This window comes from Sapajus apella, unplaced genomic scaffold (genome assembly GCF_009761245.1).
Source record: "Sapajus apella isolate SASKATOON/1434 unplaced genomic scaffold, GSC_monkey_1.0 scaffold22, whole genome shotgun sequence".
In the NCBI taxonomy this organism is placed as follows: Eukaryota; Metazoa; Chordata; class Mammalia; order Primates; family Cebidae; genus Sapajus; species Sapajus apella.
In genome coordinates, this window is record NW_022436962.1 from 6,358,000 (window position 1) to 6,369,774 (window position 11,775).

General features: G+C 38.1%; 1 protein-coding gene across 1 annotated transcript in view; it reads right to left on the reverse strand.

Annotated features, from left to right (window-relative positions):
* Positions 1 to 11,222, reverse strand: part of KDM5B (lysine demethylase 5B) — a 56,524-nt gene extending 45,302 nt beyond the window's left edge. The window contains exons 1-4 of the mRNA XM_032288777.1: positions 10,826 to 11,222; positions 8,986 to 9,108; positions 7,412 to 7,582; positions 2,653 to 2,787 (exon numbers count right to left, since the gene is read on the reverse strand). Of these exons, the coding sequence (XP_032144668.1) occupies positions 2,653 to 2,787; positions 7,412 to 7,513 (237 nt within the window). The 5' untranslated portion in view covers positions 7,514 to 7,582; positions 8,986 to 9,108; positions 10,826 to 11,222. The remainder of the gene's footprint in view (positions 1 to 2,652; positions 2,788 to 7,411; positions 7,583 to 8,985; positions 9,109 to 10,825) is intronic.
* Positions 11,223 to 11,775: the final 553 nt, after the last annotated feature.

An 11,775-nucleotide genomic window follows, 5' to 3' on the forward strand; every position in this document is an offset into this window, starting at 1 on the left:
AAAAAAAAAAAAAAAAAAAAAAAAAAAAAAAGTAGGGAAAAGTCAAAGAATCAAGAACAAATTGTGGCTGCGCAGGACGGCCCACACCTATAATCCCAGCATTTTGGGAGGCTGAGGTGGGCAGATCACTTGACACCAGGAGTTAGAGATCAGCCTGGCCATCATGGTGAAACCCTGTCTCTACTAAAAATACAAAAATTAGCCAGGTGTTGTGGCGCACACCTGTGGTCCCAGCTACTCAGGAGGTTGAAGCACGAGAATTGCTTGAACCAGCAGGCAGAGGTTACAGTAAGCCAAGATCATGCCACTACACTCCAGCCTGGGCAACAAGAGCCAGTCTCCGTCTCAAAAAAAAAAAAAAAAAAAAAAGAGAAGTGTTTCTATTCAAAATCAGAAGGACAACTCTATTTTCCTCCTAGAAGGTTCTTCGTTCTTATCTATTTGCTTTATGCTTTATTCAATTGTCGCACTAAGCCAAATGGCACTAAGTAGTTATATAAATGTCATAATTCCATTAGCCTCTAAGAGTTTGCTGTCCTCTTCCAAGGTCTGCCAGTAATTATAGAAATTTTGGCTTCCACAATAACTTTCCATAAATTATTTTAATAAACTATTATTATAAACTACACTTCTAGCATCACTAAACTGTTAAGGACTCCTTCCTCATTGAGAATATATAAGCCAATCTCTTATTTCTTAAAGTGTTGATACTTATTGGTAAAGCAAACAAAACCATTTTTGTGGTCTGTAATGGTGAAATATTTGGGGAACTATACTTTCTCACTTTGCCCGTGTTTCTTCATGCATATTAAGGATGTCCACTGCTAAAAAGAGTTTCTTCCATGAGCAATATCATTATTGTCAGGTGTCATCGAAGCAGACACAGGCAGCCACAGCACTGGGGCACATCTTACATATACATTTATAAGATCAAGAAGATGCTCAAGAAAGAACTGATTCATAGATTAATGAATCTTAAACATGCTTATGGGCTTCAAATAACCATATTTTCCTTATTCTGGGCAGTCTCCTTCCTTAAGGAAAAAGGAGTCACTAAGTTTTTTTCCTATCTCAACTTGCCAAGTGAAAAACAATTCTCTTATTTATTTCTTCAGAAAACAAAATGGCTGATTTTTAAAAATTTTTGAGAATTATCAAAAACCAGTCACTGATTTACTATGATTAATGCAATATGAGGCTTACCAGCTCTGAACAGTTACCTATATATGATCACTGAGTCCTAAAACTCACATGTCCATCAGGCTAGGCAGGAATCCAAAATCTTTATACCTCTGGTATGGGAACAAGATAACTAGAAAAATATTCTTTCTTTCCCAGGGAAAACTTCTCAGAGCAGAAAAGTCTTTTTTTTTTAGAGACGAGGTTTCACTTTGTTGGTCAGGGTGGTTTCGAACTCCTGACCTCAGGTGATCCACCAACCTCAGCCTCCCAAAGTGGGGGAATTACAGGCATGAGTCACCACGCCCGGCCGCAGAAAAGTCTTAAAGCAAATAATCCTTCTCCAGCCTGGGCAACACGTGAGATCTTGTCTCTATTTAAAATCTTTTAATTAAGCGGGCACATGTGGCATACATCTGTAGTCCCAGCTACTCAGGAGTCTGAGGTGGCAGGATCATCTGAGCCTAGAAGCTTACAGTGAGCTATGATCATGCCACTGCACTCCACACTAGGAGACGTAGCAAGAACATCTCTAAAATGAAGAAGAGGAAGAAGAAAAAAAAACCCTTTCTTAGTCAGACCACCTCTAAGAAGAAGAGGAGGAAGAAGAAAAAAAAATCCTTTCTTATCAATCTTTCCCTACTGACTTTCCCTCATGTGTCTCTTTTATCTCATCCTATTTATTCAGTGCCCCCTGAGGCTGCCCAATTCTTCAGCTTAGCATAAATATGTGCCACTGATTCCATAAAAAGTCTGAGAAAAGTGGGTCGGGCACGGTGATTCACGCCTATACTCCTAGCACTTTGGGAGGACAAGGCGGGCAGATTGCCTGAGCTCAGGGGTTCAAGACCAAGCTGGACAACATGGTGAAACCCTGTCTCTACTAAAATAAAAAATAAAAAATTAGCTGGGCATGGCAGCGTGTGCCTGTAGTCCCAGCTACTCAGGAGGCTGAGGCAGGAGAATTGCTTGAACCTGGGAGAAAGAGGTTGCAGTCAGCCGAGATCACAGCACTGCACTCCAGCCTGTGCAATAGGGCGAGACTCTATCTCTTTACAAAAAAACAAAGGAAGTATGAGAAAAGTGGCTTTAACTGTCTTCTAACCACTCTGTTTAAAAAAACGCCTCATCTTTATGCTTTCTAGCCTTAATCTCCATTAAACATCACCCAACTTTGTGAGGGTAACGGGCAATCCAAGAACACAAGAACACCAATTCTTCCTAAGGCCTTGACTAATAACAAGCAGCTATCTGTCCCAGCAGCATAAACTTAGAACGATTTCTTCAATTCCTCACCCCTTTGATGGTACAGTTCACCCAAGTGTAAAAGCTGGAATACAAACAGCATCCCTTTGTGAGATTAACAAGGTTCAAAACTACAAAGTACATACACATAAGAGAAATCCAGCGTCAGACAGCCATTAGTATTTAGGGCTTGAGAATTCTTTCTAATCAAACTCACGAAGCTCTTACCTCTGCTCTCATGCGTTTTGCTCGTCGGGCTGGGGGGCATGTTTCCGAGGGCTGCACAGACTGCCTCTGGGGAATATCATGGGGTTTGTACTCCTTGTCCTTGGTGTCTGTGGTCAGATTTGGCTTCTGCAAACACTGGAAATAACAACTGTACTGATTAATTCCCTCTTTTTTTAATCTTAGAGAGATTCAGTGGAATTTTGTAAGGTATATTTTACAACTATTTATGTAGATACATAACAAGCCTACAATTTTAAAAAATCTAAATAAAAATAAAGACAAGTCTGCAGTTACCAACCACATACATGCACATATACAGGTAAAAAAAAGATTTTTAAAAATTTTAACAGGTGGTGTTGCTTTGGCTTCTCATTGCTGACATCATCAGGTTACAACAGGACATAGCAGTCGCAAGGCATTCCCATTGAACCACTCGGAATTTTTTTGCTTGCAACTGTCAGGTCTAAATTGTTAGAAAGGCGCCTTATCAGCTCCCAGAACAGTTTTCCATATTAAAAATATCTCATTTTTAAAAAGTGTTTGGAATTAAAAAATAGGGAATCCAATATGTTTTCTAGATTTTACAATTGTATAGTAACTAGCAAAATTATCATCTAAAGATATCACCTGAATTGAAGAAACAGGTCTTTTGACTAAAGTATTCTTCCTCACTAGGGTTTCCATTTACTATATCCCTACAAAGTCCAACTCACAAGGCAAAGATCAACTGGTAGCCCAGAGTAATAACTTTGGTTCTGATCAGAAATGCATCTATTCTTGCTTTGGTTTTTCTTTTTAGTTTAATTCTAAGCTGGAGGACATTTAAGGCCAACATAACACTACCACAACAAACATATTGCCACTAAAGCCAATATGAATTTCAGTTAAATACTACTCTTTCATAAGATGACCCACAACATCATGAAAAACCTTTTTAAAAGCAAGTTCTAAAGTAACCCTCTGGGATGTGTTATAGCAGCTATATTTGGAAAGAAATACACGGAAATAATAACCTTCCTAAAGTACTGACACTATGGGCACCATTACTACCCTAAAATCTCACTAATAAGATTTGGCTCCTTTCTCCCTCACATTTGCAGAAATACAGACACTGGGGGAAGAACAACAGAAAGTACGAAGCAACAAAAGGATAAAGTTTATTTCTAATAGTTAAGGAATATGATATACTATCAAAAAATATTGACTCATTACTTGTTAACAAGTAATGAATATACCAGTGGTAACAGCATCCTATAAATATTAAATATTCTGCTAATTCTACTTAAACCTACACTTTGATTTGATACAGAAAACTATTATATTCCTAACAGTTAAAACATTTACATTCTGAAAAAAGTTGAGTCAGGTGCAGTGGCTCATGCCTGTAATCCCAGCACTTTGGGAGGCTAAGGCAGGTAGATTACTTGAGGTCAGGAGTTTGAGACTAGCTTAGCCAAGCAACATGGTGAAATCAAAAAATACAAAAATTATCTGGGCGTAGTGGCACGTGCCATAATCACAGCTACTCTGGAGGCTGATGAAGGAGAACTGCTTGAAACTGGGAGGTGCAGGTTGCAGTGAACCAAGAATGTGTCAATGCACTTCAGCCTGGGTGACAGAGCAAGACTCTGTCTTGAAACAAAAACAAAACCAAAAAAACAAAAAAAGTTATGAGGCAAATTAAATACCAATAACAGTTGAGAGAAACAAATATTTTATTTTTTTTAAAAAAATTAGTATAGAACATTGCCTTCTTTTCTGTAAAAAGTCCTCAATAGAGCATTTAGAGTATGTTTAATGAAATTATGCAGAGGGGAATAAAACCAGTCCATCATCTAAGTTAATCCCCTCTATGTATTCATTGTACTTTCTATTTGAGACACAAAAGTATGAGAGAAAATACTAATGGAGCTGAATCACATAAATTGTGTTAAGTGGCTGATCACAAATACAGATACTATATATGTGGTTCCTATCTCCCACTAGTTAGTCTCAGTGTTTCCATCTCTGGTCTGCTTGGTTCTGTAAGGATTTTGGAAACCTAAGAAAATCACACCCTGTAGTTTTTTTTAGAAGAAATACGAAGAGCTTTAATATTTTGTTCTAAACCACAATTCAAAATACATAATATATTAGTTTTATATCTAATGTTATTAATACACAGACATTAATTTTAACCTTTACTTGAGAAACTAGTCCTAGGCACAATCTAGGACTTAGAAGCGATTAATATCATCATCATGCCATAAACACATCATCCCACAAAGACAGGGCAATCCCTTAAGACACTCAGAAAACATGATGATGCAAGATTGAGGCCTCTGTTCCATTATAACAATGTATCAACTTTTCTTAAGCTTCCCCAAAAATAATTTTTTTTTTTGAGACAGAGCTCTGTCATCAAGCACCAGGTGGGACGGCTCACTGCAACCTCCGCCTCCTGGGTTCAAGAAATTCTCCTGCCTCACCCTCCTGAGTAGCTGGGACTACAGGCACACATCACCACGCCCAGCTAATTTTTTGTATTTTTAGTAGAGACGGGGTTTCACTATGTTGGCCGGAATGGTGTCAATCTCTTGACCTTGTGATTCGCCGGCCTTGGCCTCCCAAAGTGCTGGGATTACAGGCGTGAACCACCACGCCCGGTCGCTTCCCAAAATTTAACTTACACTCCAGTTCACCCTTTTGCAGCAATTCCTTCACTGCACACCTCTGTTTTTCTTAACTATATGTTCTCCAATTCTTGCCCTACTAAGTATCTCAAAAACCAGAAACGGGTATAAAAATTTACATACAAAGAATGTTCATCGTAATATTATAATACAAAACTAGAACCGACCTAAACATTCAACAATAGAAGAAATCAAAATAAAGTCCAGCTATAAAAAATGGATTGCCAGTCATTAGAAATCATGTTTTCAAAAAATATTCAATGATATAGCACATGCTCATTATATGTTAAGTAAAAAAAACCCAAGATGCAATGATGTGTGTGAAAAGTACACTTCCAATTTGTGAATGTATGCATAAAAATAGCCCTAAGAGAAATAACAGGTAGAAGTATTGGGAGTCATTTTATTTTTGCCATACTTTCCTCTTGTGTTTTTAAACTTTCTACAATGAATGTGTATCACTTCCTAAAACATCCCTGGTACACAGTTAAGTCCCTCAACAAATATTTACCTATATTGTAGATGCAATGTTTATAAAACGGTACCTTTAAATACTTATTCCATTCAGACTCTTTGATTGTATAAATCCTTAAGGGCTTTTTAACTATAAAACTACATTGCCTTTTTAAGTACAAAAGTGACACATTTCTAAAAGGTTACAACCCACAATACAGCATTAAAGGGACTCTCTCTTTTCTCTGTAACTTCCTCTTGAACTTAGGAATGAGTTCAAGAAAAGAAAATTAATCTATTATGGGCAACTCTATCTAGACCTGACTATAAGAGGGAAAAAGGTTCCACATTCAATATTCTAAACAATTTCATCCGTGGGTCACTAAACATTCATGCAATGTACTAAAAAAAAAAAATTTAAAAATACAATTTAAAAAAGGTTTTGAATGTCAGATTAGCCACTTTCTTCTAGGCTAAAAAGAAAATTCACCTGGAATCAATAAGGGAGAGAGGGAAGAAAAAATCTGCCAGATTTAAGCATTACAGATGGTGTGTGTGTGTGTCTGTAATATTAGGACAGGACTTTGATTAGGGATTTACCCCTCAGAAACTTTCTCTTCCTACCTCTCTATAGGATAGAAAACAATTCTTAAAATTATAGGGCTCATTGCTGTAAGTCCTAGAATAATTCAAAGGGTATGAATGGATAATGACATCCCTCTTCTTTCTACTAAGGCCTAGAAAGAAATGGACGTTTTTATAGGATTGTTTTATCTAAAAGTTTTTAAATGAATAATTTCACAAATACCATTTTTGTCAGGAAATGAACATGGCTACACAGGAACTACTAGAAGAAAACCATTAGCTATGTGACATTATAAAATCCCCTGTCTTTTATCAGTATCAACATTCTGAAAATCTCCTTAGAAATCTTAGCTGGAAAAGAGAATAGGTAGGCAAGTTATTTCATAGCTTATACCTTCATGACAGCCAGAAGTACTTTAAATTCTTTAAATTTAAAGTGAATGCAAAGTTGTAACAAGTACATAATAACTCCTTGTTGTAAAGAAAAAACACCTGTAGTAAAGTTGATACAGATTTCAGCTCCTGACAATAAAAAAAATTTCCTCCACAATCTTACTCATTCCAGAAACAAACTTCTAAGTATAGTGGCTCTCAAAACAGAATAAAAACACTGGGAAAAAAAAAAAAAAAAAAAACACAAAACAAGGTCTTCATTTTTTTTTTTGGAGACAAGAGTCTCAGAGTTGTGCTCTTTCTTTCGCCCAGGCTGGAGTAAAGTGACGTGATCTCAGCTCACTGCAACCTCCGCCTTCCAGGTTCAAGCGATTCTCCTGCCTCAGCCTATCAAGTAGCTGGAATTACAGGCACCCACCACCATGCCCAGCTATTTTTTGTATTTTTAGTAGAGACGGGGTTTCTCCATGTTGGCCAGGCATATCTCGAACTCCTGACCTCAGGTCATCCACCCGCCTTGGCCTCCCAAAGTGCTGGGATTACAGGTATGAGCCACCATGCCAAGCAGGTCTTCCAAACACAATCAACGCCTTTTCATTTCCCTGGAAAGACAATGTACCAACAAGTGGTAAAATAAAACTAGTCTCCAAACTCACCCTTAAGCTGTCTCCGGACAGGAATAAGTTGTAGGGGTTGAGGATTCGTTCATAATGCCCTCTGATATGTGAGCCCACTGCTTTGCCAGGAGCAAACCCCATCTTGGTGGCAATTTTGGTCCATTTTCTATCCTTGCAAACAACTGCAAATCCACCTTCTTCTGCAACTAACTGTTAAAATAGCAAAATTAGAAACGACTATATGGAAGTCACTTCTAATCGCACCTAAATATGACTCCAAGAGGAAAATATTCTTGGCTATGGTTACCTTTTAAAAAGGTGTTTTTGGTTGTAAAATCAGGATTTAAAAAAAAAAAAAAATTTTGCCAGTCAATCACAAACACATACACATACACACACACACACACACAAAATTAATTTTAAGCTAGAAAATTTAGACATCTCTCTTGACAACATGGTCCATAAACATTTTGTTCCCTCTAAGCTACTTCTCACATCCTCAAAGCAGTCATGTGGAAAGAACCACGTTACCTAAAACTAAATCTCTAACCAAAGAAGGGGTTGTAATACTTGGTCTTACTTTGGACTCTTAAATAAATCTCCAGATACTAAAGACTAGGATGCATGCCAGCATGTTTGATGGAAATAATGTAAATTTCAGAATTAAATGGGCCTGACATTGAATTATGGCTCAGATTTTATTTATTTATTTATTTTTCCTGAGACAGAGTTTCACTCTTGTTGCCTAGGCTGAAGTACAATGGCGTGATCTCGGCTCACTAAGACCTCTGCCTTGCCGGTTTAAGCGATTCCTCTGCCTCAGCCTTCTGAGAAGCTGGAATCACAGGCATACACCACCATGCCTGGCTAATTTTGTATTTTTAGTCGAGACGGGGTTTCTTCATGTTGGTTAGGCTGGTCTCAAACTCCTAACCTCACGTGATCCACCCGCCTCTGCCTCCCAAAGTGCTGGGATTATAGGCATGAACCACCACGCCTGGCCATGGCTCAGCTTTTTTAGCTTTTTCTTTATCACCCTGAGCCTCGGTTTCCTTACCTGTAATAAAAAAGAAACAGTGTGCAGAATTTTTATAAAGTTCAAAAATGACAAAAACAGGTGGCAGCAAGATATTCCACAAGGCTTCAAGATGTGGGAAGCAGAACCTGACAATCCTCATCACTCAACTGACTTGAGAATCTCATTTCACACATCTCAAAAAACAAGTTTCTTTTCTTTTTTTTTTCTTTTTTGAAACAGGGTCTCACTCAGTTACCCAGGCTGGAGTGCAGTGGTGCAATCACAGCTCACTGCAGCCTCCACTTCCTGGGCTCAAGTGATCTTGCCACCTTAGCCGCCTAAGAAGCTGGTACCACAGGCACATTCCAACATGCCTAGCTAATGTTTTTTGTCAAGACAGAGTTTCCCCACGTTTCCCAGGCTGGTCTCAAATTCCTGGGCTCAAGCAATCCTCCCATCTCAACCTCCCAAAGTGCTAAGATTACAGGCGCAAGCCACCTCGCTGAGCAGTAAGTTTGTTTTTAAGGCAAAGAAAGACCAAATTCATTCTGTCAGTAAGATTATTAAATGAGTAAGATGGTCATTAGTCCTTTACCTTATTAAGCTGAAATAAGTCCAAGATCTTCCTCTCCACATGTGGAATTTTCAGAGTACTTCCCTGTAACTCCCAGTACTTTGCAATCTGGTCCAAGAAATTCAATTTTACACGAGTCTGAGCCTAAAAGACAATGAATTGAGTTTTCATCTCATTTAGCTTATTTTAAAGTTCCTATTACCTGCCCATGTGATATTTTATTTCTTAGAATATTTAATTACAATGCCATTAAAAAACTTTTTTAAATGTAATGCTTTCAGCAGAATCATACAATACCGCTTTCTAAATTCAATGAGAAACAGCCAAAAATACCCAAAATAAAGCTGGTTAAACAAGTATACATGGTCAGCCAGGTGCGATGGCTCATGCCTGTAATCCCAGCACTTTGGGAGGCCAATGGGGGCAGATCACCTGAGGTCGGGAGATTGAGACCAGCCTGGCCAACATGGTGAAACTCCCTATCTACTAAAAATACAAAACTCAGCTGGGTGTGGTGGGGTGCACCTTATAATCCCAGCTACTCAGGAGGCTGAGGCTGTAGAATCCCTTGAACCCAGGAGGCAGAGGCTGCAGTGAGCCAAGATCACGCCAATGCACTCCAGCCTGGACAAGAGAGCAAGACTCCATCTCAAAAAATGATAATGAGGTCAAGAGTTGAAGACCAGCCTAGGCAAAACGGTGAAACCCCATCCCTACTAAAAACACCAAAATTAGCCAGGTTTAGTGGCACACACTTGTAATCCCAGCTACTTGGGAGACTGAGGCAGGAAAATCACTTGAACCCAAGAGGCAGAGGTTGCAGTGAGCCAGGATTGCAGAGCTGCACTCCAGCCTGGTGACAGAGTGAGACTCCGTATCAAAAAAAAATTAAAATTTTAGTTGACTTAAATTTGATTCAGTCCCTACCACATGACAGACGTGGAGTTAAACACTCAGTAGTATACCTTGCTGCAACGTAAGTAGGCACTCTGAAAGCAGCTGAAGTAGTACTATAAGCACAATTCCCTATTATTGTTTAAAATTATATGGCAAGTAAACAAGCTTTTATATGCCCAGCTTTGGAAGTCAGAGGCAGGAGGACTGAATGAGCCCAGGAGTTTGACCAGCCCAGGCAACATAGGGAGACCTATCCCTACAAAAAAAATACAATTGTGTGTGTGTATCTTCACATATTTAAATATATATATTTACCCTGTATAATATATATTGTGTATATATATTTTATATATATAATATATATAAAATATATATTTATAATATATAAATTATATATTATTATTTATATAATATATAAATATTATTTAATATATATTATAAATATATAAATATACAATATGTATAATTATATATATTATATAATATATACAGGGTATAATATACATATTATATATATATTAATATATAATATATATGCAGGGTCTTGCTCTGTTGCCTAGGCTGGAGTGCCAAGTACAGTGGCACAACTATGGCTCTATAGTCTTGACCTCCCAGTCTGAAGCAATCCACCCACCTCAGCTTCCTGAGTAGCTGGAACTACAGGCACATGCCACCACACCTGGCTAATTTTTTAAATTATTATTTAGTAGAAACAGGGTCTTGCTATGTTGCCCACGCCAATCCTCCTGCCTCAGCCTCCCAAAGTGCTGAGATTACAAGTGTGAGCCACCATGCCTAGCCAATTCAATATTTTAAAGATCTGTTCTCTATTCAAAGAAATTTTCTTATTTACTCAAATATAAATCTAAAAACAGATTTATATTGGTGATTCTATAACAGTTTTAATACATCCTAATAATTTCAAAGAGGGTCCCCCTGGAATACAGGAAGACAGAACACTTACCTCCAATTCATTCAGTCTCTGGATACGTGGCGTAAAATGAAGTTTATCAACATCACATGCAAATGGTGGCTGCCAATCCTAGCAGAAAGCAAAGGCTCTTATTAGAATAACTTATAAGTATTTTACATTTTAAAATCTGTTTTAAAATTAAAACCCAAGTTAGGTAAATCTGATTCTAACCAATCAAACAAAATAGAACACAGAGTAGCAGTTTCTCAATCTTTTGTCCATGAAAACAACAAAATATGTATGAACACCCTTTCCCAAATAAATGATATATCACACATACACCTCACCCCACAAACCTTCCCACTGGGCAATGTCACTGAGACTGTTTAAAAAAAAAAAACACACTAATTTAGGCAAAATGCACTTTGACTTCTGTATTACCACAGAAGTATCTCATTTTTTATTTAACAGCTGTATTATCTATAATTTTAAAAAATACATTTAACTTTCCAATCACATTAACTTTTTAAATTTTTTTTTCTTTGGGACAGGGTCTCACTCTGTTGTCCAGGCTTAAGTACAGTGGCGCAATCACAGCTCGTGGCAACCTCTGCCTCCTGAGCTCAAGCCATCTTCCACCTCAGCCTCCCGAGTATCTGGGACCACAGATGAACACCACCACAGTCATCTAATTTTTAAAGGTTTTTTATTAGAGATGAGGCCTAGGTTCATGTATGGCCCAAATCAGTCTTGAACTGTAGGGCTCAAGTGATTCTGCCACCTTAGCCTGCCACAAAGTGCTGAGATTACAGGTGTGAGCCACCGAGCCTGACCCACATTAACTTTTATTATAAAATTGAGGGTAAATTCGTCAGTGGTGTCGGGGAGAAAAACTGACATCCAAATCCAATTTTAAAAATCGTCCTTGGCCAGGTGCGGTGTGTGGAAGGCCGAGGTGGGTGATCACCCGAGGTCAGGAGTTTAAGACCAGCCTGACAAAT